Source organism: Tauraco erythrolophus, chromosome 12, assembly GCF_009769465.1.
Source record: "Tauraco erythrolophus isolate bTauEry1 chromosome 12, bTauEry1.pri, whole genome shotgun sequence".
Taxonomy (NCBI): Eukaryota; Metazoa; Chordata; class Aves; order Musophagiformes; family Musophagidae; genus Tauraco; species Tauraco erythrolophus.
Genome location: NC_141476.1, coordinates 19,770,622 through 19,797,248, shown reverse-complemented (window position 1 = coordinate 19,797,248; position 26,627 = coordinate 19,770,622). Strand labels below are relative to the sequence as shown.

Sequence of the window (26,627 nt, the reverse complement as noted above, 5' to 3'; positions counted from 1 at the left end):
ATGCCTCACAGGATAGCCCAGGAGAAAGTGGAAAGTAATTGTGTGAAGAATAATGACTTGCCAGTCATCTGTAATCATTTCCTACCCCCAGCTTACTCTTGTAAGAAAGGACTGTAGAATTCAAGAAATATGAAAGGTGTTCAAATTACTTTCAATTTTTAATGAAGTTCTTTAAAATAAAAATATTAACTACTTTTATCAAATGTTTGGCTACTGTAGAGAAAGAATATAATATTAAAATCTGAAGCAGAGTATTAAAAATGCTTCTTTTCTTTGAATTCAGACATTAAAAAAAATCTGCAAGAAACTAAACACTTTACAAATAAATCTCTGTTCCCCTAGAAAACACTTACTGCTGTACGCCTAAGCAGACATTTAGATCAAATGTATTACTGAAACTGCTTTATCAACATTGTCTCTGAAGTGATGAATTATGACTATCTAGAAGCTTTCAAATAACCACTAACTGAATATTTTATAGTTTCAACAAAGTGTAATTAGTCCCCTAAATGGGCAACATGGTACTGATCCCGTACAGTATAAAAAGCTAGCAAACTAACTAACTAACTATTGTACAAATGGATGGGACCTACCACTCTGAGGTTTTTTTTTTAAAAAGTTAAAAATTTCAAATAAACTTTGTTTAAAAAAAAAAAGCATCTATATAGAAGTTAATTGCTCATTCCTCTAGCTGCCTGTATTCAAACACAGAATCTGATGAGTTTTCAGGGTCATCTCTCTAAAACAAACAATTTAATATTTTTCCCATGAACTTTCAGTCGGAAGAGAATTTATTGCTCCAAAATTTTTGGCAGAAAATCCAGTACCATGTATGTTTTAAGAAATTTGATTCCTGCATTGCTAGAATGTTCATAGCTCGAGGATTTTTATTTGTATCATTGTAAAATCTGATGGTACTATTTAAAATGTTTTAAATTCAGTTATTCAAATAAGACAGGACCAAGTCGAGGGTTTAGTTATACTGTTCTTTTCTAAAATCTGACCTTGCGGAGGTGTTTTTGGGGGCACAGTTTGATCTATTGTGTTTAAGTAAAGTTTCTGTCAATGTGACATAATCTTGAGCTTCTATTTTTATGTTTAATGTTTTTATAATGAAACGATATTAAAAAATGCACTGCTACCTTAGTTCAGTATATGATATCTGTATCTTACTTATAGTATTAAGAAAGGTTTAAATCAGAAATAAGCAGACCTGTTAGTAGCAGAGAATAAATAAAGCTGTGTTTCTAGAGACAGGGTTTGCAGGGCAAAAGTTGGGTGTTTATTTGGTCTTCTGTGGTTTAAGAACAACACTGCAGTAGGATCTTATGCATGAAAATGCATGTGGTGATAGCTGTCTTGTGTTGATATAGTTGTTTTCAAGATGAACATGTTCCAAACGTGACTCTTCATTGTCATCTTCTTCGCTGTTGTCACGAACATCGTCATCACTGATGTGAGTCCTACAGATGCGCTCTGGAGGGACCGTCCTGTGACATTGTGGGAGGAATTATATTTTAATTACTCCAGATAACTCATAACTTCCTAATTTATTTTAGAGATGCTGTTTATTTAGAGATTTAAAAATGCTAGCTTAATCAGTATTACATTTTCTCAGCAATATATTTATTGAGGACTTTTACAAGTCATTCTTTTTAAAATTCTCTCCTTGCACTATTTTCTCATTCATATCATACACTTAGTTTTCCGGAGGAAAGTATTACCGAGTGTTGCTGAATGAAAACTTTCTGTACAGCACACCTAAGATCCTCTGTCTGTCATTTCTTTACTTTGTAAACAGAGCGGAGGAACTAGAGAGCAGGCAATTCACAACTGGGGCTGTGGTCAGCACCAGCTGGTGGCTCCTTTCAGTTAGTTTGTAGCCAGTTTGTAGCCAGTTCTACTCCAAGAGCAGAAAAAGCTGGTGTTTTGCTTTGCTTCTCAAATTGTAGCTGCCCTGGCGGTTATGGGGGTCAAGCAGTGTTGATTTCCTGGAGAGGACTGGTGCTCAGCATCTTTGTGAGCGTTTTGGAGAACTATCAGGAAAGGTGACATCTCACTTTTCTTTTATCGTATGTCGAAATATCGCAGTAGAAAACTCAAGACTGAGCTCCTCCTGCAGAATTTTTAAAAAAATATTTACTTAAAAGTAAAATGGCTTGTGACATTTATTTTAATGTAACAAAGAGCATGGAAATTACCTTATTTTATTATTGTTCAGTCTTAGAAAACGTAGTTTTCTCATTTCATCAATTCCGAATGGTACAGACTTTAATTCGTTGTGATCTAAAAACAACTCTCTCAGAGAGTGATATGCTCCAAAAAATGATACTGGATCTATTCCATCATCTGTAAGTTTGTTAAAGGACAGGTAGAGATACTCCAGCCCTGGCTTCATGTGACCAAAGACATATCCCGGAATTCTTTCAATCTGATTTCCTATAAGTATCAGATGTAGTAAAGATTTTGGCAGATAGGAGGGAACATGATATAACTTATTATAAGAGAGATCGATGGATTCCAAGTTCCTGCATTAAAGGAGAGAAAAAAAAGAAAGGAGATGAAAACATTATATCATACTGCATTGTTAATGCTACCTTCTCTACGAAATGGCGCTGAAGGAAACTAAATTTCGAAGGGAAAATTGTTCCTGTTAATGGAATAACAGAATGCCTTTGATGGAACATGGTCATGCTAATTACTCTGGGAATGGAAAGAATTAATAGAAAGTCATTAATTATTAATCAAGCACAATGCTTCTGTTGATGGGAAGAAATCTACAGTAATGAGCAGAGAGAGAGGTTGAACAGAGGAAATCAAGGCACTGATTTGTGATTGACAAGTATTGCTCAATTGCAATAATGGGTTACACTGGAAAATACAAAAGCAGCTTGGGACTTCAGTGGTTATCCCACTCACATGGATTTTTAAATTTTGTTCTAAAGCCCATTTCAAATGGAATTGTTTTGTGAATGGCTCCTTTAGAATCAATTCTGACGTGCTTGACTTCCCGAGATGACAGAGCCATCGGTAACAGTGTGGTGGTTTTCAGGTTAAGCAGTTTACAAATCCCGAAATCAACTGGTAGGACTGCAGCTGATGTTATGTTGTCATGGCAAGGTACCCCACCTAGCCGGGCAAATCCCTTACCAGAAGAATCAGAAGCATTATCAGCTTTTGCTTCTTTCTTTCTCATTGCTTGCTCTGCTTATGTTCTACACTTACACAGTGCAGCTGCACAGTCTTCATCTTCTGTAATTTTTTAATATAATAGGAAATAAAGCTAGGACAGTATTAAATCATTTTCAAACTACCTGTGAGATAATGATCTATTCATACCAAATTATCATATAATTATTTTGATAATTAATGATAATTTTTGATTGGATGGTTGGAAAGAATATTTACACTTTCATGTTAATATGGTACAGATTTGAAGTATTACGATCTTTTTGTTTTAAAACTGGCTGAATACTCTCTAGATTATATAATTTAAGCAAAGTAAATTAAGAGACATTAAGAGTTAGGGTTAGGGAAAAGCAGTAAATCAAAAGAGAATCACAATTTGAAGTTAAAAGTAATGAAGTGCGAATATTTCTTTTTATCTGATTCGCTAATAACAGAGAAAAGACATGTCTTTCAAATGATTCATACTTACTCTTGATTTATCCAAGCCAAAGGTGCTATTCTGTGCTCTTCTAATTTGTTATGTTTTAGCACAATGACATTTATGTTTCTTGTATGGTTAAAGCAAATTTCTGACACTTCTTCAATTTGATTATTTTCAAGGTATAACTCCTATAAGTACATTTAGAAAGAAAACTTATGAAAGAAAAATATGCCGTTCTTTCCCATTGCAAAATCAAAATGTAGCTATTACCTATCCTCTATATCACCTGATATGTCCATTAATTTCTGGATAAAGAAATAATAATCTGAATCACAATCAGTTTGGAGCTGTAATGTGACTTTCAGAAAAGCAATTTTTCAAAGCAATTGTTTTGTTTTTCTCATTTGTGAGAATCCAGATTGCTTTGAAAGATCAAATAGAAAAACAATTGTTTCTTTTGTGTTGCTAAAGTTGTACAGTGTAGGAGTATATAATGTGAGAGTGATGAGATTGACAAGAAGTTGTTAAATTTTTTTTGTCTTGGAAAGCTGTTAGTGAGAAAAATATTAATAGTTTTGCTTTCTTAGTATTTTTGCTGGGCACTTGTGGGCTTTGAGACTTTCAAATTTGTAGGAATTTAAAATGTTAATGTCTTACAAAACATAATGCTGTGAGTCTGCAATGTATCAAAACTGTGCGTTTTACACAGATTAAGTTCCTGATAGTGGCTTGTAGTGTAGGACAAACATCATGTGAAAGCATGTTTTTGCACTGAGGCATTATCTGTGTTCGGAGTGTTGTGTGAGTGATGTGTAACTGAACAGACAGAAGTTGCAGACTATGCCGTTTTGTGAGACAGTACTAGATAAATTCAGACATCAAAGGTAACTTTTGGGATGGAGTTGGTATATAAGGAAATTTCTAGAAATAATTATTTAGGAATAAAAATTATTAGTATATCTAGAAACAAATCTATAGAATTTAAATTTAGCTCTATCTGATGATAGTAAGGCAGTAAGTAGAAAAAAGAAAAGATGATGAAAATGTCTGGAAGAATGAAGCTTTCTTGTTCTGCTGGGGTTTTTTGCTTTTTGGTTGTTTTGCTTTGTTTTGTTTTTTACCTCAAGAGTGGCAGGAAGACCTTGTGGGATAATTCTAAATTTATTTCTTCCCAGTCGCAAATAAGAGAGACTTTTCAAAGGATAGAAGGCCAAAGGACTGACATTTGCTTCACTAAGTTTATTTCCTTCTAATTCCAGGGTGACCAAGTTCTTTAAATCTGGGGAGAAAAAGTTGGGATTTCTTTTAGTTAATGCCATCTCATATCTTGTTCAAATTCATGTTTAAAATTTAACTGTCTTAAACATTACTCAGATGGGTTCACAGCAATGAAGAAATGTAATGAAAGGACTTTCATTTCTTATATCATAAACGTAGAATTATATGGTTTATTAGTTTGTAGAACTTTAGAGATTGACTAGAGCTTTATGTACAGCTTTCTCTCCCACTTAGAATGGAAAAGGCGGCAGCTGTAGGATTTGTGGATAGTGCTACTCTTTAGGCCTTATTACTTCATGGTTATGTGCAGATGATGTTTGCAGTACTTTGTGGGTGTGACCTTCATTGCCCAATGATCTCCACAGGTCTCCAGTCACTTATATGATAATGGGTATGCTACTTTTTTGGGGGGAGGGGAGGGGGGAAGTCATATCTTCCCCTCCCTGCTTTACTCCTTTCAATCCCTTACTGTACTGTGTTGAGAACCCTTCATGGATTATGCTGTTCCTCCTCCTCAGCCATCCAAACGCAGGCCCGGAAGAAACCAGTGTTGATCAATGAATGTAAGCAAAAAATACTATCTCATAACAATAAGTTCCTCATTCACAAATAATCCAAATAACTTTTTTTTTTCCCCAGAACTTTTGTATAGATCCTTCTAACAGTGCAGTTTGATAATCTTAAACTAAAAGGCTCTTGTAGCCCTTGGCCTACATATCCTTTGTCCTTAGCTCCAGCATTTATATTGCTCCATAGTGAGCTGTATCACTCAACTGATCCAGTTTCCATGGGGACCCTTTTGGCAGGAAAGGAAAAGGAGCAAAAAGTCAGTCAAATTATGACATAGTGTTCTTTGTTGTTGTTGTTCCTTCTCAGCCCACATTTAGCTTGGCTTAAAGTGATCATGGCTTACTCTAATTATATTCTGCCTTATTTTTCATGTGCATCAAATTCTGTTTACTTTCTTGCAGTTTCAAAAATAGCCAGTATAGTTTCACCACACACAAAGCAGTCAGGTTATGGGTCAGGAAAGTAGGTATCTTCAACACACTTCAAATCCATCTCTACGTAGGAACCTTAAATATAAGCTTCTTTGAGAGAGTAGCAGTTGCATAAGAAGTAGTTGCATACATTTGGTTGAATATTCTGCTTTTCAGATTTAGTTTAATCTTTTCATATGATTGATATTAGATTTCTAAATACCTTGTAAGCCGTCTTCGTCAATGGCATGAAGGTGGTTGTCATTTATTTTTATTTCTTCCAAAGTTGATGGCAATTCAGAGGGAATATGTACCAGCATATTTCCATCCAAATACAAACGTTTTAGGTTTTTCAGGATCTTAATCGTAGGGATAAAGAAGAGAACTTAGATTATCAAGGTGTAAATTATACACTTAAACATATATTGTAATGAAAGTTAACATTTTCTTAAACATATGCATTTTGAAGATTTTCAGCAACAGTGCACTAGTATCCAGTGTTTCGAATAAAAAAAAAAAATTCTCCTATTGATCTAATTAATTGGTTTCTTTATGCTAACTATTAATAAAGGTGCCAGTTAATGTAACGTGTAACCAGAAGAGCTTGACTGAACACATCAACTTCTCACATGGCCATCCTGCAGCCATCTAGTCGTAACTATTGGTATTACTGTCTTTGAGTCATGTAGCATAAGCTTTACAGAGCTAATGTAGTGAGATGGATATTACCTAAATTTTAAGATGTTGGGCCTGAGTATGCCATGTGTTGTTAATGGAATATGAGCCCTTCAATTCGGAAATCTCTCAACTGCAATTGATAAAATATCATAAAATTGTCTCTCTCATATTGTTTAATGTTTAATACTTGATGAATGTCGTTCAGAAATCTCTAGATGTTCTTGATTATGACGAGAGATTTCTTGAAATAGTCAGGTTTAACTGCATTGTAATTATACAACTGGTACTCATACTAGGTGAAAACCGGTTTAGATTCATACACTGAAAAGCAGGAAACACTTTCCTGTAAGCAATAATTAGTCACGGGATAGTAGAAAAGTTAGGCTTTCTTACTTTGAATGCTTGTGGACCTATTCCGGGAGAGGTAATATTATTTTTACTCAAATCAATCCATTCCAAATTAGGTATCCCATTGAATGCTTCATCTGAGATAGTAGTGATACTATTTCCTAGGACAGAATTCAAGAAAATAGTTTGAGTTATGAATTACAGTGTGCATCTGAGTTGTGTAGTATTGTATATGAAAAGTGTTATGAAAATAGTTGTATTGTGTACAATAACTGTGTGTAGATATATTCCTATTAGTATTTAAACACCAGAAAGCAAATCTAACCTTTTTAATTTGTTGGTTTAGAGATTTAGCTGTAAAATTCCTTCTAATACATTTCTATGGTAGGGAATGACAAGGTATTAATGCTACTGTTGACTGCATTTGAGAATGGGTAATGTTATTTTGTGAGGAAAAAATGTGCAAAGTAGAACCATTTACCTGTAAGGTCTAGACTTGTTAGGTCTGGATCTGAGATCGGTGGTATTTGTGTAAGTTTGGCATTAACACAGCTTACTGTGGTGTCCGAGGTGGAACATCCAGGTGGCAAAGGAGGAGCTTCTATGGGTGGAACAGGAATTGGGAAATGAGATGGCATTCTGAAGGTACTGTCATCTTCATCACTTCCATATTGTGTTTCTTCTTCTGCAGCTCCCTTTCTTGTGATAGGCTTCTTTTCTCTGTGATAGGCTTTATGCTTCTGTCGATTTTTTTTTCCTTTCCTCTTTCTTTTCTTTTCATCCTTTTTATGAACCTCTTTCTCTTTAAACTCCACCACTTCTGTTCTAAGCAGTTCATCTTTTTCAGTTTGAGTATGTGCTGATGACAGTACATTGGTGTTTTCAAGGTCATTGGGTTCTGGAGAATTACCAGAAAACTCACTTATGTCATCCAGTGAAATAATACTTGAATCCAAAGAGGAGGCTAACCAGAGGTAATGAGAACAACAAAAAAAAAGTTGTCTGATAAGAGGATATGAAACTAAAGTTTTAGTAAACATTGTTCTCCTCATATAGTAAAAATATTCTAGCTATAGAGGAACAGTATTCTTCTTAGAAGATTATTAGAAAGAATGAAAACATGATCTTATATTACTGCTTGACAGAAGAGACACACTTTGACTGAGAAATTATTAAGCCAGCCATACAGAACAGTTTGTAGACCGGTTTGATTCATTGCAACTCCAGAAAAAAGGGGGGAAAATTAAGATAGCCTTCATTATCTTTCTTTTTCAACTAATGTATTCGTTAGATTTTTATGTTGATGGCGGTGTCTAAAGAGGAAAAAGATTGTGTCTGGATGTGAGAGGAAGGCAACTTGAATAAAATTCACAAAGGTTAAGACTTGTTCTCCTGTGCAAGGGACTGCCAGGTGCAGAGATGGCTGGAGGTGTGGAGCTAACCAGGGAAATGTGTTCACTCCATTACCAAAGTGCAGTTTTTACTCACATAACAGGGCAATTCAAATAAATGGAGTTTAGTTGTTGCAATCAACATGACTTTGGGTTCTGCAGTTAATTTCTATCATGTCTCTCTGCTCAGTGCATGTCTGTGTGTCACATGCACACACACGAGGCTAAATAGTATTTTTCCGGAAAGAGGAGGTTAAGTTCAGTACTTTGCAAACATTAGGTATTGGGAGTGGGGGAAGGAAATCACATTTCATCTTTATCTTCTCCATTTCTTTTATTTTTAAATGTACTGATTTTGTTTACATTTTTATGAAGAACAAGCAAGACCGTAGTTTGTTGTTCCTCTTGCGAGTTGACTTTCTTCTCTAGATTTGTATCAAATAACTGCATGTTTTTACACTCCTAACAAAGATTTACCCATCTGGTGACTGTGATGTTTATTATGTGTGTCTAATACATTAATAATGGCTACTAGTTATTGATTGATCCTTTGTAAGTGGAAGTGGGATATAAAATGTAACCAGATGTTCTTTCTTTGTACGTTTATGAAAATTTTCTAGAGGTAGGAAGGAAGAAGCAGGAAGGAGGAAATAAAAAAAATAATTATGTTTACTATTGCATACTTAACATCATCTTTTCTTTATTAAATCAAACTCATCTAAACAGTCAGTGTACTCTAAGAAACTGAAGTCAACTTGAGTAGAAATTATGAAGACCTGCTCTTATCATGTCATTCAGTACTTGTTTTCTCTATAAAAGGATAATCTGTACCTTGTAATCCTTTGATAACATTAAATGTCGCATTCACATTAGGTTTTGCTGGAGGTAGTTTTAAAATAGTAAAAATATGGTGGTGTACTGTACCAGAATCAGAACAAACTGGGCAGCATTCTCCTGCAGGTATAATAGTTTTGGGACATTTCAGAGGGTGGCACATGGTTGTATCACAGATTACTTCTCCTTTTGAACAAAGACAGGTAACGCAGGGCTTGGGAGACCAGACGGCCTTATCATACATAATCATCTCATTAGCTATGCAGTGCCCCTTCTTTCCTAAGAAGAGAAGATAGGAAATCGGAGTTAAATAGCTTCAACTGAAAAAAAAACCAACAGTGTTTATAAAAAACTTTGCAAAGAAGCACTACTATTTTGTTCTTATTTTGAAAATATGTAAAATACACCCTATTCCAAGTATCTTATACTTATTCCTTATTTTTCAGAGCTATGTTTTCTTCAGTTTGTTAGTAGTCTCCAACCCCTGTTTGGTTCTTGGCCTCTCAGCTGTGAAGGCAATCAAGGGGGAGGCACACAATTAATGTGTAAGCAGGTAACAGCTACATGCAGCTTCACGGTGAAAACTGAGTGCAGGTTCTCTGTCCCTCTGATTGTCTGCTGCCTCTGTTTCAGGCAGTCATCACAGTAGTTCATTTCCTCCTCTTCCTGGGCAGCTGATGAGGACCCTTACCAGCTTTGTCTTCTGGAAAAACTCTTGAATTATTCAAGTTCAGAGATACGTCTAAAATGGGAAAAAATAAATCTAGATGGTGAGTTTCTCAGGGTCTTCTGCACGGCAGTGGCTCTTTCCATCCTCGGAAAGCAGAAATTGCAGATCTCAATGAAAGCTGTGCGTAGATACGGTTCAGAAAGAAGCACAAGTTTTCCTCATCACAATGGAGTTAAAATAAATCAGGCGGAACTTGAGAATACTTTTTTCCAGACTGCCTTCTGTTTCTGTCTTGTGTGCTAGACATCTTTTCTAACATCTTGCACGTTAAATGAGAAAGTTTTGTTAAGGCTCTGTAGAACTGGGAGGGTAACAGTATTCCCTTACAGTGACTGTTCATAGCCTTAATGGAAGAAAAGTCCATTCTTTAACAACTGATAAGATGGCAAATATCTCTTCCCTGTAACTTGCTTTATCTTAAAAAAACTCTCCTAGGAAAGTAGCAAACTTGAACAACTTGTGCTAATAAATACTTCGTTTCCAAAGTTTCTGGACATGAATCTACAAAAAAAACTGAGATTTCCTCAGGGTACCGGTCAAAATTTTCAGAAAGAAATGTAGAAGAGATTTATTTTGTAAGCTATACTCAGATATTCAGTAGGCAAGTTGTTTGGAGAGCGTAAAGGCTTGGGAAGGAAACTATTCCAAATCTGTCTTTCCTTCCAGTGATGGAGTCTACCTCAGCAAAAGTTTCCCTGGGCAGTTCTTATCCAGACTCCAGGATAAACATTGCGCTTTAGCATGATGCTTTTTTTCTGTCTTTTGAGAGAAGAAAAGCCAAGATTGAGATTCTTCATCCCATGCAAATCTTTTCCATTTTTGACCACACCTCTGAATCTGATGAGAATCTGTACTCTCTACACACCGTCTTCTTCCTCTAATTAGTGTAAGAATGCATTCTGAAAACCCCTTTCTAAGTTACTTTGTGCTTTCGTGCATATAAATAAAAATAAATTTTCCTTTTTTCCTTTTTGGTTTGATTTCCTCCTTCAGATGAAGATTTTTCCAATACAGTGGAAAAAATCTTATCTCAACTGAATTTACAGGCAGGAGACTTTCATTTGTGGTAGACAAAACATCTTTGGAAGGATTGTTTGCAGGGTTTGTTTTCTCACACTCCACCCTAGTCTATGCTTGGTTGTTCAGTTTTAAAGGGAAGAGTATTCAGGATAGTCTCTAAATATCTTGACAAGACAAATCTTGTAAATATTTGGTTTGAAATATCTCTGGAATTAATATTTGACTCAAAATCAGGCATTCTGCAAAATCCTTCAAGGCAGTCCTACTCTCAGCTTCATAACAAGGATATTCCTTTGCCCTTCTTAAAGACCATTGGATACAAGCCTGTTTTCCAGAATAGAAATTAATTATCAGAATCATCCTGTTTGGATATCCTTATATTTTTTAAAATGCTCTTTTAAGTTACTCTCCAGGTGGAAAGAGGGAGAAATTAACTTTTTGAACAGTTGCATCTTGTTTTGTCAAAGGTCCAGGATACGTATGCATCATTTCAGCCCATAAAGTTGTGCTCTAATCAACTCAAGCCATGTTAACTGAAGGAGGAGGTGAGTTAGCCCAGGCCAAATGTTAGTTGGCTGTAAGTCCCTTGTCATTCTACCCAGGTATCTGTAATCCAGCTGTTTGCTGGATCCTGACTTCTGGTTTTTATGTGCTTGTCAGGAAGCCACAATATTTCTTTTAAATAATCTCCAAAGGAAACACAAAAAGAACACTACACTTTCTCATGTTAAACAATAAAATGTCAGCTGTTCCAGAGGAACATATCTGGCTCGAGATGGAAATTCTTCTGTGCTTCCTTAAATTCTTTATTTTGTTTTAGCTACTAGACTGTATCTGAGGTTTGTGCAAATCTTGTCTGAATAAGCATGAAGATACGGGTTATCAGGCCTTGGCCTCTGCAGACGACTTCTTAGCTTGTTTTGTGTGTATGTGAGAATTACTTACAAAGACACAGGCCACGTGTGTGTGCTCAGAGGTGAAGAGGTGCCCTTTTCCTGTGTTGCAGAACTGCCATTTGGCACTCTTGGAATTCACATAGCCCCTACGAGACAGAGTACAGACTGCATTGAGATGCTCCTTAAACATCCCATCCGCTGGGTAACTTCAGTGTGGTGGCACAAGCAGAGTGAAGTGAGGTTCAAGAGATATTGGAAATAGGGCAACAGTGTGCATCCTGTTCAGCACTGTTTAATGGGCAGTCTGTAAAGGGCAAACAGCTGTGAATTATCTTATGTCACAGCGTAAGACAATGAACTGATTTAGTTTAAATGGTTCACATTATTTTTATATGGAGGAAGGATATGTGTCTGGTTACTGTTAAACCTCTATTTAACTGTTTATTTTCATCCTGCATTTGATATCTGTAAATAGTTTTTCAGGCTACTGAGAACAAAATAAGTAGCTAGGAGAATGAAAATGAAGTTTCGGGTTGCATTCTCTTCTGTTCTGAAGCATGATTAATAATAGTGTTCTATTATTTAATAGGCTCTGTTTTTCCAAATCTGACATTAACTTGAAAAAATTTTGAACTTTAAAAGCTAGACTAAAAAAATACCTTGTGGTTGAAGTCTTTGGCAGATGAGCACAGGACTTTTAACCTTTGGAAATATGGTGTAAATTCAGCATGAAGTTCCAAATAAAATGAGTTCAGTGGTTTTAGCTCAGCTTTTGGATGCAAATCCAGATAGAAAGAAACAAACGGGGCGGGGAGGGGGGAAGGACCATGCATTATTTCAGCATGACTGATGGTCTCTGACAGAGCCTGGAATATCTTACATGAAGTGTATGCTACTTATGTGGCATTTTCCTCTATTTAATTTTAAAAAATATTTTTAAATTAAAGCTTTGACATTAGTAGCATGTATTACAGGAGTAATACCGTAATACACACTAGAAATGCTATAGTCAAGAGTTTTGCTAGTTTTCCCGTTAAACACCCTTACTTAGAAATATTTGATTTGAAATGGTTCAGCCTTTTGGAAAGTAAGGACTCATAACAAATAGTAATTGTTAAGAAAATGTGACTAAAATATCTTTTGCCATTTAAATTGAGACCTATTAATCTAGTAGTCATTTACCTTGTGTGACACACTAAAAGGCTTAACTTTTGCTTATAAAAATAGATTATTATCATGTTATGTAGAATAGTGGTAATCAGGACATTCTTATTTTCTTCATAAAATTCACAAAATTGAATATGATGATTTTGCGCAGTGTGTGAGTGAGCTCTTGGTGCTGAAATGGAATTATCTCTGGCTTTACGTTTATTAGCTACAGAGTGGACACAACCCTGTATTGCTTCCTTTCAGCATCCCAGTGTTTTTCTTAACCTTTGAACTGCTTTCTATGAAAAGAAGTGTTACAACGTCTCTGTAATTTTTCAATTGCTTAATAACTGGGGTTTCAAAATTGCAAGATACTGATAGTAGTATTCAGCAATGCTTATCTTCAGAATGAACGTCTGATCTTTAGACTCTTATGAATCTTCATTTCCTGTTTCGTGAGTCATAATTTCCCATTTATGATGATGAACATAAAATCACAAGCATCCTGGAGCGAGAGTTCTCTCTTCCTTTATTGCACTAAGGACCAAAGAGACATTTAACAACTATCAGTTCTCAGTCCCAGTCTAATCTTGCGTTCTTTGAGGAGGCTGTAGAGAGGCCTGTTACAGTTACCAAAGCAGGTTTCAGTAAAGATCAATGAAATTATGCTTGTTTGATTGTTTTTTAAGACATCAAATCCTCTTCCCTATGTCTCCTTCAAAAAATGTAAAATACGTGTTAGTATAGCAACATGAAAACCTCTAGATCACCAAAAAAAGTAAGTTTTATATAAATCATACTATTGGACTTCTTTTAAATAAATCCAAGTCCTTAATGTAGGAGAATAGAGTGATCTTGGATTGAATGTGTGGTTTCTTCCGCTCTGTTAGTTTAGTTTTCCTTCTTAAGGGTCTTGTTTGCAATGTAAGCTTTGTATTGCAACTACTACTGTGTGTTATGGATTTATTTACAAAATAAAGAATTATTCCCAAAATATACATGTACATATAGTAAGCATGTTGCTTTTCAAAAATATAACAAAAAATAAGAACTTGAATCCATTTTAAATAACAGCGGTGGTTTTGGTGTTTAGGCCTTAGGGAAATGTTAATTGACTTAGGAGATATATTGAGCAAGAAGTTCTTCAAAACGTCCTTCAAACCTGGTACGTGTTTGAAGTTATGAAAACATCCCAACAAAATTTTTATGAGCTATAATGATATGAGAATGCAGAAAAAAATGGCAAAAAGTATTACTGTTACATAGCAAAGCAGGATTCTCCTTAAGGCTTAAGCATAGACGATTAAAAAGCTTCATCTGCTAACCACAAAGTTATTATAAAAGGCAACAAAAGTAGATTAGCAAAAAGGTAATTGGGTTTGATTTCAGGATCTGTTGCAAGTAGAGCTACAATAAAGCTTTCATGAGTTTATACGTTTCGTTTGAACCCGAGAAAAGTCGGTGCAGTCGAAGTAGCAGAGGGGCTGGACTCTTACCTGGTAAGACGTTGTAACTGGATTCGTGTCCGCCCAGACCTACCAGAGAGTCAAAAACTCCCATCACACTGTCGTCAATGTTAATAAGAGGTATGCCGGGTGCTACCGCAACAGGAGCTGCAAGCTTCATCCTCGGCTGCCGTGGGGACCTGTGCCCTGCTGAGGAGCTCCATCGCAGTTCTCTGGGGCGCATTCTCCTCCTCGGCCTCCTGAGAAGTGCACTGGTTTCGTTTTGAGAAGAATCAATGCACAGACACACAAGCAGGAAGTAACAGACTAATGATACAGCCTGCATGATTCCGTGTGTCTCAGAAGGTACCCTGGAATTGGAAAAAAGAGGAAAATTAGATACCCGAGAGCTTTTAGGATTATGTCAGTCATATGGTGCACTTTTAAAAGCCAGTGGACCAATACATGGTAGGTCAGTATAATCAAGCTGCTTCTTGCAAAGAAATTGCCCTGTGAGAGCTCAAATAAGCAATTTTATTTTTGTGGTTCTCTGCCCTTAAGGACAGTAGTCAGATTTGAATATACCACTGGATATAAGGATATTTTATTTTATCAGAATCGCACAGAATTATTTAAGTTGGACAAGACCTTTAAAATCATCGAGTCCAGCTGTCAGTCTAGTCAACGTCCAGTCATCCAATGGAGTCCAACTCATCAGCTGACCACTGAATGAATCAAACTGCATTTAGAAATATCTTTTTCAACCAAAATTAATCATGCACCTAAAGAGACGCTAGCTTTGTATTTGGGGTTGCGTTTAAACAGGTAGTTTAGATTTTCAGTGCCACCAGGAATTTGTAGTTTAGTGACTGTTACTGCTTACAGCGAGGGTGTTCCTGAGGGCTGGAAAGTGTTTCTTCACTTTTTTTGTTTCTAATATTTCTTGCAGGTTGTTGTAACTCCTGAACATGGGAACGGCAAAGTAACATTTCTGATATTCTGCCCCAAACGCTTTTGAATTGTCGTTTCTGTGCAAAGTATTTTTCACCATAGATGAAAATAGATGCTGCTTTTGCTTCCATTTCTAGCCATCCTCTTCTTTACCAGAACCTCTTCGGCTCTGCAGTAGAGGAGACCTTTTGGAAGTTTGCTCGCAATAGCACGATGTTGCTCACAATAGCACTATTTGTGACATCTCACATCTACTTTTCTAGTGGAAGTTTTTATTAAGGTTAGGTAGTCTAGAAAGGTTGATCTATAATGAGTTGTGTTCTGCATGTACTTTCTAAGGAATTCAAAATTACTGTATATCTTGAGCCTTCTTATGCTTCTGACAGCAAAATTACATTTACTGTCACCAATAGGTGGCATTCCAAAACAGAGCAGTCACCATTGAGGAGAATGCATAGAAAGCATATCCAGCAATGGCTGTACCAGTGTAGAAATAAGGCTGTGCACCTCTGGAGTTATTAATGATTTGTCATGGCTCTGTTGGCATGATTCTTTCAAAAAGGAAACACTCTTGTCCTGTGGCCTGTTTTAACTGAGACAGTAGAGTCTGAAGACACTCGTTTTCTTGTGATGTTGAGAATTAGTGAAGAACTTGACTCAGAGCACTTAGTTTTTGTGTCCAAGACAAGACTTAGAGTATGTCCATGGTTTTTCTCTAATGTAGTCCTGAGGGGATGAAAAAAGTGCTTTTTCTTCATGTTCATCAGTCTGGCTTTATATGTAGTCTTTCACTTTGGAGTTAGTCCAAGTATAGTTACTTATATTGTATAAGTACAGGATAGTATTATTTCAGCAACTTGAACTGTGGTTTGGCTTGAATCAGATTTTTTAAAAAAAAGTTTGTTCATCTTGGTATCTTCTGATTTAGATAATAGGTCAAGTTTTTTGTACAAGTTTCCTAACTTTTCTTTAACATAAGGCATGGGATTCATTGCATGTTTTTCATGCTTCCCACAGCATAGTTCTCTTTTTTTTTTATTCTCATATTTTTAAATGGGAAGTTGGCAGTAAATAAGCTTAAAACAATATGCTTTTAATTTCTAATATTGTATTTCCTGTGATCAACTATTTTAATTTTAAAATATTATAGCAAATATATATATTAATTAGCAGAGTTCTGTTAAGCTAAGCTGATGTTTTTATTTCCATAGAAAGGCAATTTGAGATTCAAGTGTCTCACACAAATCTACATAACATCTCATGTAATAGCAGGGTTCTGAAATTAATTCAGTTATTCTAAAATGCCATATAGACTTTATACTGGCCTTTTATTTATGAAAATTACTGTTAGTTAACACGGCAAATAGATGCAGAAGCTTGTGCTCCGCATTGATGATGTCTGTTCTCTTTTCTGAAAGTGCTTGTTTCTTAGTCCCTCGGCTCGCCGGACAAATGACCTAATGTTTTTCATTTCTAACTCACTTGCACGGTAATGACTGGCTATAAAATTACACAGTAAACTTCTGTTCCACTAGTTTGAATGAAACACACACAGAGCCCGTAGGGAGAACTGAATATACAAAGAAAAGCCTTGAACATGTGAATTCGTTCTGTGGAGTTACTGACATCTTAACTTTGGTCCCAGTTTTATAGCGTACATTATAATAACGCCATGGCTATGTAGTTGAAAGAGTGCGACATTACATTTGTCCTTTTTTAACGTTTAACCCTTTCTTCCTGTGACCAGAGGCATATAATGACATGACTGAAATACTTTTTCATTCTCTGTGCATATATTTTTAAAAGCCAGGAATAATACAGGGTGAATTGCATTACATTTACTGTACAAACGATGTCGCAGAGTTTTGCTGTTAACTTCAATATAGAGTAGAACTCTGTAGTAAATACAATTATTTCTTTTCATAAAATACATTATAATGACAAAAAAAACCAACCACCAAACCCAAAACAAACAAAACCGGAAAAGTCCCCCCCAGTATGTCTTTAGAAACTAATCCTGTTCATATATGTTAGTTTTTATGCTATATTTTCACACCAAGTTAACTCTTCAGTACAGAAAGCTTAATACTGCTACTTTCAACCAAATGGTGAATACTGAGCTACGTTTCTAAGTGTCTTTCATTGGCTTATTTAATAAATGCTGTCTCACTCTTTAAGGCCCAAATTGTGAATGTCATACAAGAAAAAGGCCTTAAATGCTTTGGGCCTTTACTGCCCATGACTAGAATCCTCAGATTATCTGTCAGGAAGTTATATTTAGTATAGTGCCAGCCAACTTTTAATTTGGGGAAAATTCAACCTATTCAACTTAAATGACTTTTATAATAAATTATTACATATCAAACCAAAATTATAGATAGCTAATATAATGAAATTATTATGTCTTTGTGTTGCCAGACACTCTCAACATGGCTGCATTGCTATACCCTTTTTAATTTTACCCATAAATGTTTAGATTATGCATAGTCTGTCTAAGCATCTTTATTACCTTTGCTTTTATCATGTAATGTGTTCAGTAGTTTGTACCTTTCAAAATTTATCTTTAAGTTCAGTAGCTGTCATTTTGGGATTATGCTAATGGAAATAGTTAATTTTTACAGTAGTGACCCTTTAGAAATACCAGAGTATCAGAATTTCTTAAATAATCTCTTTTTATCTATTCAGTCTAATTTCAAACATGTTTCTAAGATGTCAAGGTTACTTCTCATGGTACACAGGGGTTAAAGTGATTTACCAAGATTTTTCTCATATTCTTCTTTAAATTTATTGCATAGAAATGAGTTACATTTAGACATACCAGCAAAACTTACTGCACTTTGTTAGCTTAAGCTTGAAGTGCATGGCAAACATTCATACCAAACAAAAAGCAGATCAACTGGTACTGCATACTTTATCTAGAAAAGCATTTATGTTCAGTATTGCTAAATATAGCTAATATTATTTCATACACATTTGCAAAGTTAACATGTAGTTTAAGCCATTCAACACCATGCTTTAAGCAGTAATTTAAAATTTAAAACATTTTACCTTGTAATCTAACCTAACAGCAGATTCTGCTTGGTGTCATTTAGTCTCCAGTTGCAAATGAAACAAAATCACAGTGATATCTTTAAAACAAACAGAGAAACAGTAGGGATTGTTGAAACATGTTAGTCGATTCCTTAGTTAAGTCTGAAATAGCTTCTTTCCCTGGGGACAAAGCGCTGTTCTGTGCTGTGTGCAGACAACCAGCGAGTACTGTTACTCGCAGAACTAAAAAGCTCACTTAAGGAAAAGCAGCACAATACGCTCGGTCCGTAGGCTGACAAGGCACAGCTGGAAATTCTCTCGCAGTACTTACAGTTGCATAAGGAACAGGAAAATGGAGTGTTTTCAAAAGACACGAAAAATGCGTATTTTATTCAGTTCTGGTTTATGTATTTAGAGATTTAGTTTCCAGGTGGCATGATTTTAGCATAGATTTATTATTTTACAGAGAGAATACATTTTGGCAAGCGTAACCTTAACATAAAAACATTTATTAAAATTAGAACTTTTTTCTTCATATTTCCTTAATGCACTCCTGACTGCATAGCCTATAATCTATAAGAAGCAAACCTTTTTGTTGAAGTTTTAGCATGGAAAAGTTTTCCTTTGTCCATTTACAGCAATGATTTCACCATAAGTTATAGCTTATGCATGGAAAATAAAACGACTGAAGCATTTTCCCTTCATTTTTTTTCTAAGGCTAATTACATCCTGAAACCTGATCCTGAAGCACAGCTAGGCAGAAACTGCAGTGAAGTTAGTAACCCAAATAGGAGAACAGAGCATGGGGGGAAGGGGTGGAAATAATGGTACCTTACCACAAGTCCTTTGTACGCCAGCAGAGCCTTTTCCTTCATCCCTAGACAGAGCTTCTGCAGGGGCCAGTGTGTGATGAGAGGGTGAGTCTGCTCAGCTTCCGAAATGACAAATTTACCTGGTAGATGGAGTTGTCTGAGTTCTTCTGACATTAAAAGTTTGTTGTTTGCTTGAATTCCTACTCTGAGGAATGCTTAGACAGATAGTCATGGAATGGTATAACCATTAAGTTGACCATAATTGTTAGCCGGTATGTGGTGCAAGATACTGGGAAAACACATTGTCTCTTAAAATAGTTCTTCAGTTTCTACTGTGCTTTGCTTTGCAAAGTCTAAAGGAGAAATATTAAACTTTTGTAGTTCATCTGGAGATGTTTAAAAAGAATGGAGATAGTTATAGTTAACAAACAGAGCTAGCATCTGAAATGAGATAGCACAGTTCAGTGCCTGGGCTAAAAGCATCGACTCGTCAAGGGCGAGCTGAATAACAGGACAACAGGTCTTCTAGTACACGTGAGGAAAAGAATAGCAAATTAGATCATCTTCTTGTGGTTATGCATGTCAGGTAGAAGACTATGTATGTAAATGATGGTGTATTTATGAGAGAGAAAAGTGACAGCATTTGCTCCATTATATTTAAACACGGCTTCTTACACTTCTGATCGCTGTCTCAGGATCATCAGATAGCGTTCAGGCACACATTTCCAGCAAGCCTGCCTAGCTGGCACGCAAGATTGCCTGCTAGTAGGCCAATAAGGTGGATCTGGCCAGCCTTTGCTCGTGTGAAGCTCTGGTTTAATGGATCTGCTTTGGATATGGCGTCTCTGATCACTGAATTTCTAGTAAATCCTTAAAGCTGGACTTTTTAGGTAACGTCATCTCTGTATTTTTTGAAAGGTCAACATCTTCCAGTAGCTTTCCAGAACTGAGTGGGGCACTGTCTTGTCTCCTCTGCTAGATCATACTGTGAAAATCCTGCATCCTCTAAGCAGACTGGAGGATCTCTTATGGTGTTATTGAATCCATATCTAGACTTCTCTAAAACAGGCACTTTAGCATGAGCAGTGAAGCACAAAGACTTGCTAATTTTGAGGATCTGAGATGATCTGTTAGATGTGTATTCTATAGTCTGGGTTTCTCACAGAAAGCAATTGCTGGTAAGCAAACACTTCCTCTGACAACATTACTGCTTCTAATATGTGCTTCAAAGTCCTAGAGGCGTTATAGTTCTGGTGGCATCCATGTTTATCCTTTCTTGTGGTCACCTTTAAATCACTGTTCTCCTTTAATATGCATGCCAAAATGAAGTTTCTCCTATATGTATCTGGTGCCATCTGTCATTTCCGTTACACACGCTGAAGTTAAACTATCCAAACAAAAGTCCGTTGTACTAAACAAATAAGTTATCTAGTTTGTTCTCCTTCATTGCTCTGGTTATCTGGCGTAAGCGTGGCTTTTGATCTTAGCAGTAGCTGCCATTAGTAGGAAACAGAATGCCTGTGAGGGCCCTGCCTATCTTATTCTCAACTTTTGTTAAGGAAGAAATAAAGGTAATCTGAGGGATCTGCAAAGACATAGCTCCCTGTCCCTAAAAATGACATTACACTGTCCTGCAATGAACAATAATGTTTGAAAGTTGTAGGAGCTGTTAAAAGAACATGTCCCATGGTTACCTGATATCTGGAGGGGTTGGGTTTTTTTAGTTTGTAATAGTAGTATCTGAAAATGGACATCATCTACTACCTTCCAATAAGATTTAAATCTATGTGAGATTAATAATTAAATATTGTTTTAATTTTACATTGAAATCTTCCATGCAAACTTGCCTATCATAGTAACTAAAGAAAAAATACCATGTATTTGGCTAAAACCTCAGACTAGGATGGCCTTGCAAATGACATCAGACATACGCAGTTCAAGTTATTTCTGTTTGAGTGAAAAACATTGCAGTATCCTCAAGGATCTAATATTTACCGTGTTTTTGTGAATAATTCACTCTGAGAGCAGAGCAAATTGCCAATATCTGCTTCATCTGTAAATACTGTTCTGCGTCTGTATCCCATATGCATGGCTGGTCATTTGAATGAGTTGTGCAACAGGAATGTTATTGTCTGTTACGATGCCTTCATGCAGAATGGTCTCCTTCAAGGAGAAAAGAGGCAGGGAATAAATAGCAGTGACTAATAATTAAGAAACTTTTTATTATTTTTTATCTTATGGCAAACTGCCACCAGAGCACTGCTGCTTAGTGTCTTGAGCAAGAGCCATAGGATGTGCGAAATGAATGCGGAAGTCTGGAGCTTCTGGCATGGATTCTTCCTAAAATATAGGCTGATCTCTTTTCCTTATAGCTTCCTATTTGTAGAGGGACAAGACTTTGCCTCTTACTTTGCAGATATTATTCAATGGAAATTAGTCAAGGCAATCTTCGGTGAAAAAGAGGAGTTAGAATTTAGGTTGATATCAGGCTGTTCGTAATGGTTACAGCAGATTTTTGTAACATCTCTAACTGTACCTGTTAGATGACAAACAGTAGTAGAAATAGGCTTTTAAGCAATTTGATACAGTTGAAATAAATCTGGTTTTCTATTTCTTCCTCAAAAGACCTTCTTTTCAAAGACTGATGTAAATCTCATTTCTGTGAACATACAAGATCCCATGAGTTAAGGCAGCAAAACTCCTGGACCCCTACACTGGTATAAAGTATTTTTTGAAATCTTAGATATTTCTAGTAATTTTAGGTAATTCTAGTAATTCTGGTTGGCTATTTCTGATCTGTTGCCATATTAAGTAGAAATTAAATAAAGAAAAAGAATCTTTTAAAAACTGTACTAGGAAAGTGTGGTTTTTAAGCTAGCCATATCATATGAATATATGGCCTCATCTCCATGTTGTGAAGCAGCCTAGTTATGGCAATATGGAGCAACAGTAGAATACTTTCTTCTGCCATCCCAGCAGAACTTGTTCACCTCAGTGGGTACTGTAACTATAGCCTTTTGTACCAAAAAGTTGGATTCTTTAAGTATCAGTGTTCTTGACACAGGATGAATTGAAGCACAGACTTTAGATGATGTTTATATTCCACAGATTCCCACAGAGATTTAGTTTCAAAACTACATATAACATCAATAACATATTGCTCTCCTCTGCATCGGTATGTTTGCAGATGTTTCCTCAGACAGTAATAACAGATAAAACTTGTTTGCTTGTGATATCTACTCCTGTACCATGAGGGAATACAAGAATCCTTATGAACTAGAGAATAATATTTTGTCATCTTACAGAATTACTTCCAAAGTGTGAGTGGCAGAAGGAATCTCGTTCACCACTGCTTTTTCTTCATCCTCTAAGCATAGTTTTCTACATTTCTTTTCCATGATATCACGTTCTAATTTTTCTGAATTTCCTGAGGGCATCAGTAGCCTCTTTTCCTTTCAAAGCAAGGAGGAGTCTTAGTGTACAGTAGTACTATTGCTATTTTTCTTTTTATCAATTTTGCTTCTTCCTGCAGGAATGAATGGTGGAAGGAAAAACTTACGTTCACTACTGTGGCTCTGTTTTAAATCTCAGAGACAGGGTAAAATTAATGTATAAGTTAATACAATAGAATCTGTGATGTCGAAAATGACTTATAGATTTTCAAATTCTGTCTGAAAGACCGGTTAAATGTAGGGAGCATGCTGAAACAGAGTAGGAACAACATCTGTTTCTTAATCATCTTGAAAATGCCTGAACACCTTAGTCATCAAAGCAAGCCAGCAGGCTGAAACAATGTAAGGAGGACATCTTTAAAAAAAAAAAACAAAACCACAACACAAAAACCCAATAAATTCTTAAGCTAAGTTAAGAAGTCAAGTGTCTGGGATCAGTCAGTTTGAGTGGAAGTTTGAGAGATGGTATATGAGTATAGAAAGAAGAGTTGAAGTCACTTTTTGCGATCACAGCTTATAGAGACCATGAAATGTCAGTTCTACATCAGACTTTTAAAAAATGTAATCGTTTTATCCGCAAAATGGCCAAGCAAAACACATGCTAGAACAGGAATAGCCTTCACTGAGCCAATCTAATGCTAGCTATAGCCCAGCTTATCAGAGTAGAGCAAAGAATGCGTTTATTTTAGGCAGCCGCTGGTATCTTACAGTGTTGCTGAAATTACCTTCGTAACTTACTGTCTGAGTGTACTCAGGAGCTCATGTAGGTCATCTAGTCCAACCTGCTGCTCAAAGCAGGGTGAAGATTGAATTCAGAACAGGTTTTTGTTCAGTTGGTTTTGAAAGGCACCGAGAACAGAGTTTACATAACTTCTCTTGGCTGCCAGTTCCAATGCCCGACGGCCACTATGAAAAATTTTTTCTGTATCTCTCATCCTTCTAAGGATGCATCTCCATAAAGAGCCGTGCTTTATATTCTCTTTGATCTTGCAAAGCTACTATTAGAATTTTCCTAAGCCATCTTTTCTCCAGGTAGACCCAGTCTGATTTCCATCAGTAGTTAGCAAACACTAGGGAATCTGGAAATGGTTCAGAAGAGTATGTAGCATGCTTAGTTATAAAACGTGACTGAAGATGACATTCAAATAGGCTTTAAAAAAAATACATTAATGCTGCTTCAAATGGACGTTCATGAGTTTTTTGTTCTCTTATTCCGTATCTTCTGAACAAGATTAGAGAAAAGACAATGTGTTTTCATGTCAACTTCATTGACTCTTTGAGTGCTCTTGGCTCCGAGATCTCTCTAAGTAGAGCTTAGTCAGGATTATTTGTAGGGCTGACTCCTCACTAGCGATGAGTTGCCAAGTTATGATGGTTCAGACAACATATACAGCAGCCATGCAGTACAAGTTTTGGAGATCTCTCTTTTTTTTTTTTCACCTCTAGGTCCTTCACCTTCCTACAGTGTTAGGATTTCAGGGTACCCAGTCCACCCATTCTGGTAGTTCTTCATCAGTGCCAGAGAGAGCACCCCAAGTTGTTCTGACGTCAGGAGGCAGTCAGACACAGTATGATCGGAACGTAAACAGATTTACTCTTCTTCTCCAGGCTTTGTGATCCAGTACAAGGGTGCGTCCTAGGGTGACCCCTGAACAGCCCTGATCACATTATTTGCTTTACCTTATATTCCTTTTCCTCCTCACAAGTTCTTTTCTCATCTACTTCAAGCCTGCCGAGGTTTATAGCTTCCCTATTGACCCAGTTTTGCAGACTTTATACCTTTATTTAGTGATTATAATATGGTTGTCCTGTCATTTTTCCCTTCATCAAGGGAAAACTTGATGTTACTTCTCCTCCCTTTTTAATTCTGCAACGTTCTGCCTTTTCATGTTACAGTCTGATTAGTGACACAACAGGTCAGGGTGGGCCACCTGCATATACCGTACTCTTTTATTATCTCTAGCTGGTGCCACAGCTAAGCAGTAGCCACATGCATGCAAAAAAACCCACAAATGTACACCATCACCTGCTACTATGCCTCACCTATTGCCAAGAAAAGAGCATGTTCTGTAGCTTGAAATGTTCCACAGTCATCCTTATTTTTAATAGCTTCTCTCCCATTATCGTTAGTACGTATTTCCTTTATGCCTCCTGTTTTACTATGTTATTTACAGAAGGGCTGTGTTGAAATTGGACCCATTATTTAATTTATTCCTAAAACACTGATGAAAATACTAATTTTTTTGAGAGTCAAAAAACACATCTGCATTCAGGAATTTGAAGCTATTTCTGTTTTGTTCAGGAATTTGAAAGAAAAGAGTACTGAAAATTACTCCATCTTTTTTTTTAAGCCTTTCAATGCAATAAAAGAATGTAACCAATTTTTTAAATTGCTTTACTCTTAGTTGTCATGATGAATCTTTGTAGTTGGTGGCTGGTTTTGATCAGAGACAAAGATGGAATCACAAACTTTGGAATTACTGATGTGTTTTTTTTAAATAAAACACATGAGTTTATAGTTGGGGGAAAAAAGCAACTGGGGAAAAAAATTTGTAACTGTTAAAGTCAGCACAAAACATGAGATGGGGAATTTGGGATTGGCAGTACACTGCATTTCTAAAACCTATAGCAGTTACTGCATTCCTTTTTGTAATCAGCGGTCACCAGTATCCTTACGGAAAAAAACATAGGAGAAGGAAAAAATCTTCCTGGGAAACCTTAGGAGAAATTAAAAACAGATTTTCCTTATACATTTAAAAATGTTAACAATTCATTGTAAAAAACACTGAGTACTTCTTTAGGTGGGAATAAACCAAAATTGGCAATGAGATGTGTGTTACTAGGATCTACTTACACAAAAAAGCTTGCTTTTCAACTTTAACTCCATCCCAATTCCAGTCCTTCACAGAAGTGAACGGACTATGTGAAATATTAATATTAATTAGCATTAACTTTCATTCAGTACAATGCCATTTTTAGTTTGAGGTATGGTTTTCTTGCTTCATTTCTAAAATGCCGCAGAACAGACAGGTGGAGGTAACTTGTAAACCCTTTCTCTCTCTGGTGGATACACTTTTACTACTTTTAAGCAGTGCAGATAGTATCTCACCTCATTTTTTTGCTTGAGGTTTCTCCTAAAGGCAGCTTATACCGCAGCTGGCTGGTTTTGTCCATTTCTATTTGCTGCTCTTTATAGAGTATTTTGTAGGTCTGGTCCGTTTTACTAATTGCATTTATCCAACTTGAATCACCTACTTTCTGATGAGTAATTTCAGTAATGGCAGAAGATGCATTTAGGTACCAATAGCATTTAAGAGAAGCAGCCAAATGAAATTTGAGGCTGGTGTGTTTCAGCTACTGCCCATAACTATGTGCATCAGTGAAAAAACATAGGAGGATTTTGATTATTTCAATGTCTAGAGCCTGTTCCTCTGTGGTGTTCCAATGCAAGTTGTCCGTCTAGCTGAAATAAATATGACTGTAAGCCTTGGCTGTTGTAAGTAAACGTGTAAGATTTTCACTGTCCTTCTGCCTTTCCTTTCGAATAGTATCACTTCTTTTTTCAGGGTCAAATGTTGACACTTCCCTTTTTGCTGACTTGTGTTTTTCCAATGTATTTGTCTTTGCAGCTGAGCATGTCTTCTGTGTGTCAAAAATAGCACAATGAGCTTGGTTTGGGGTTTGGTTTTTCTCATGTGCCAATATTGAGTATTGTTACTCATCAATATAATTTTGAGGTTTCTAACTTTTTTCTAAGATAATCATATATTGCAGCATAAATACAAAAGATGGAGTAATTTAATTCTTTTTTGTCCTTACCATAGTTCACATAATATTATTTTTAATTTCTGCTGTACTCAAACTTGGTATAAACTGAAGACTATTTATACAAATATTTTTGCATTCCTGTAAGTTTGTAGTCTTGGATCTTAATTTTGGCAAGTGCCCATTTAATTATGGGAATATAAATCTATATCAAAGACATCGCTCTAATATTTTCAGACATCATAAGTTTTTCTGTTC

General features: G+C 36.1%; 2 protein-coding genes across 2 annotated transcripts in view; one reads left to right on the top strand and one right to left on the bottom strand.

The window, feature by feature from the left end:
• Window positions 1-26,627, top strand: part of CENPP (centromere protein P) — a 145,363-nt gene that overhangs the window by 93,835 nt on the left and 24,901 nt on the right. The window lies entirely within an intron of this gene.
• On the bottom strand, window positions 1,283-14,705 carry ECM2 (extracellular matrix protein 2). Its single transcript, XM_009987860.2, has 9 exons — window positions 14,411-14,705; window positions 9,210-9,398; window positions 7,376-7,858; window positions 6,940-7,055; window positions 6,092-6,227; window positions 4,732-4,889; window positions 3,659-3,798; window positions 2,202-2,528; window positions 1,283-1,490 (listed from the first exon to the last, which is right to left on the bottom strand). Exons 1-9 carry the CDS (start codon window positions 14,703-14,705, stop codon window positions 1,283-1,285), a joined length of 2,052 nt encoding a protein of 683 aa, XP_009986162.2.

Bases quoted from the DNA above. Each gene is read 5' to 3' on its own strand.
- ECM2 (XM_009987860.2), bottom strand. From the start codon at position 14,705: ATGCAGGCTGTATCATTAGTCTGTTACTTCCTGCTTGTGTGTCTGTGC. The intron at 9,399-14,410 runs GTAAGAGTCCAG...TTCTCTTCTTAG, and splicing joins CAGTTACAACGTCTTACCAG to GAAAGAAGGGGCACTGCATA. The intron at 3,799-4,731 runs GTAAAAAACAAA...ATGTACTTATAG, and splicing joins GTCTTCCTGCCACTCTTGAG to GAGTTATACCTTGAAAATAA.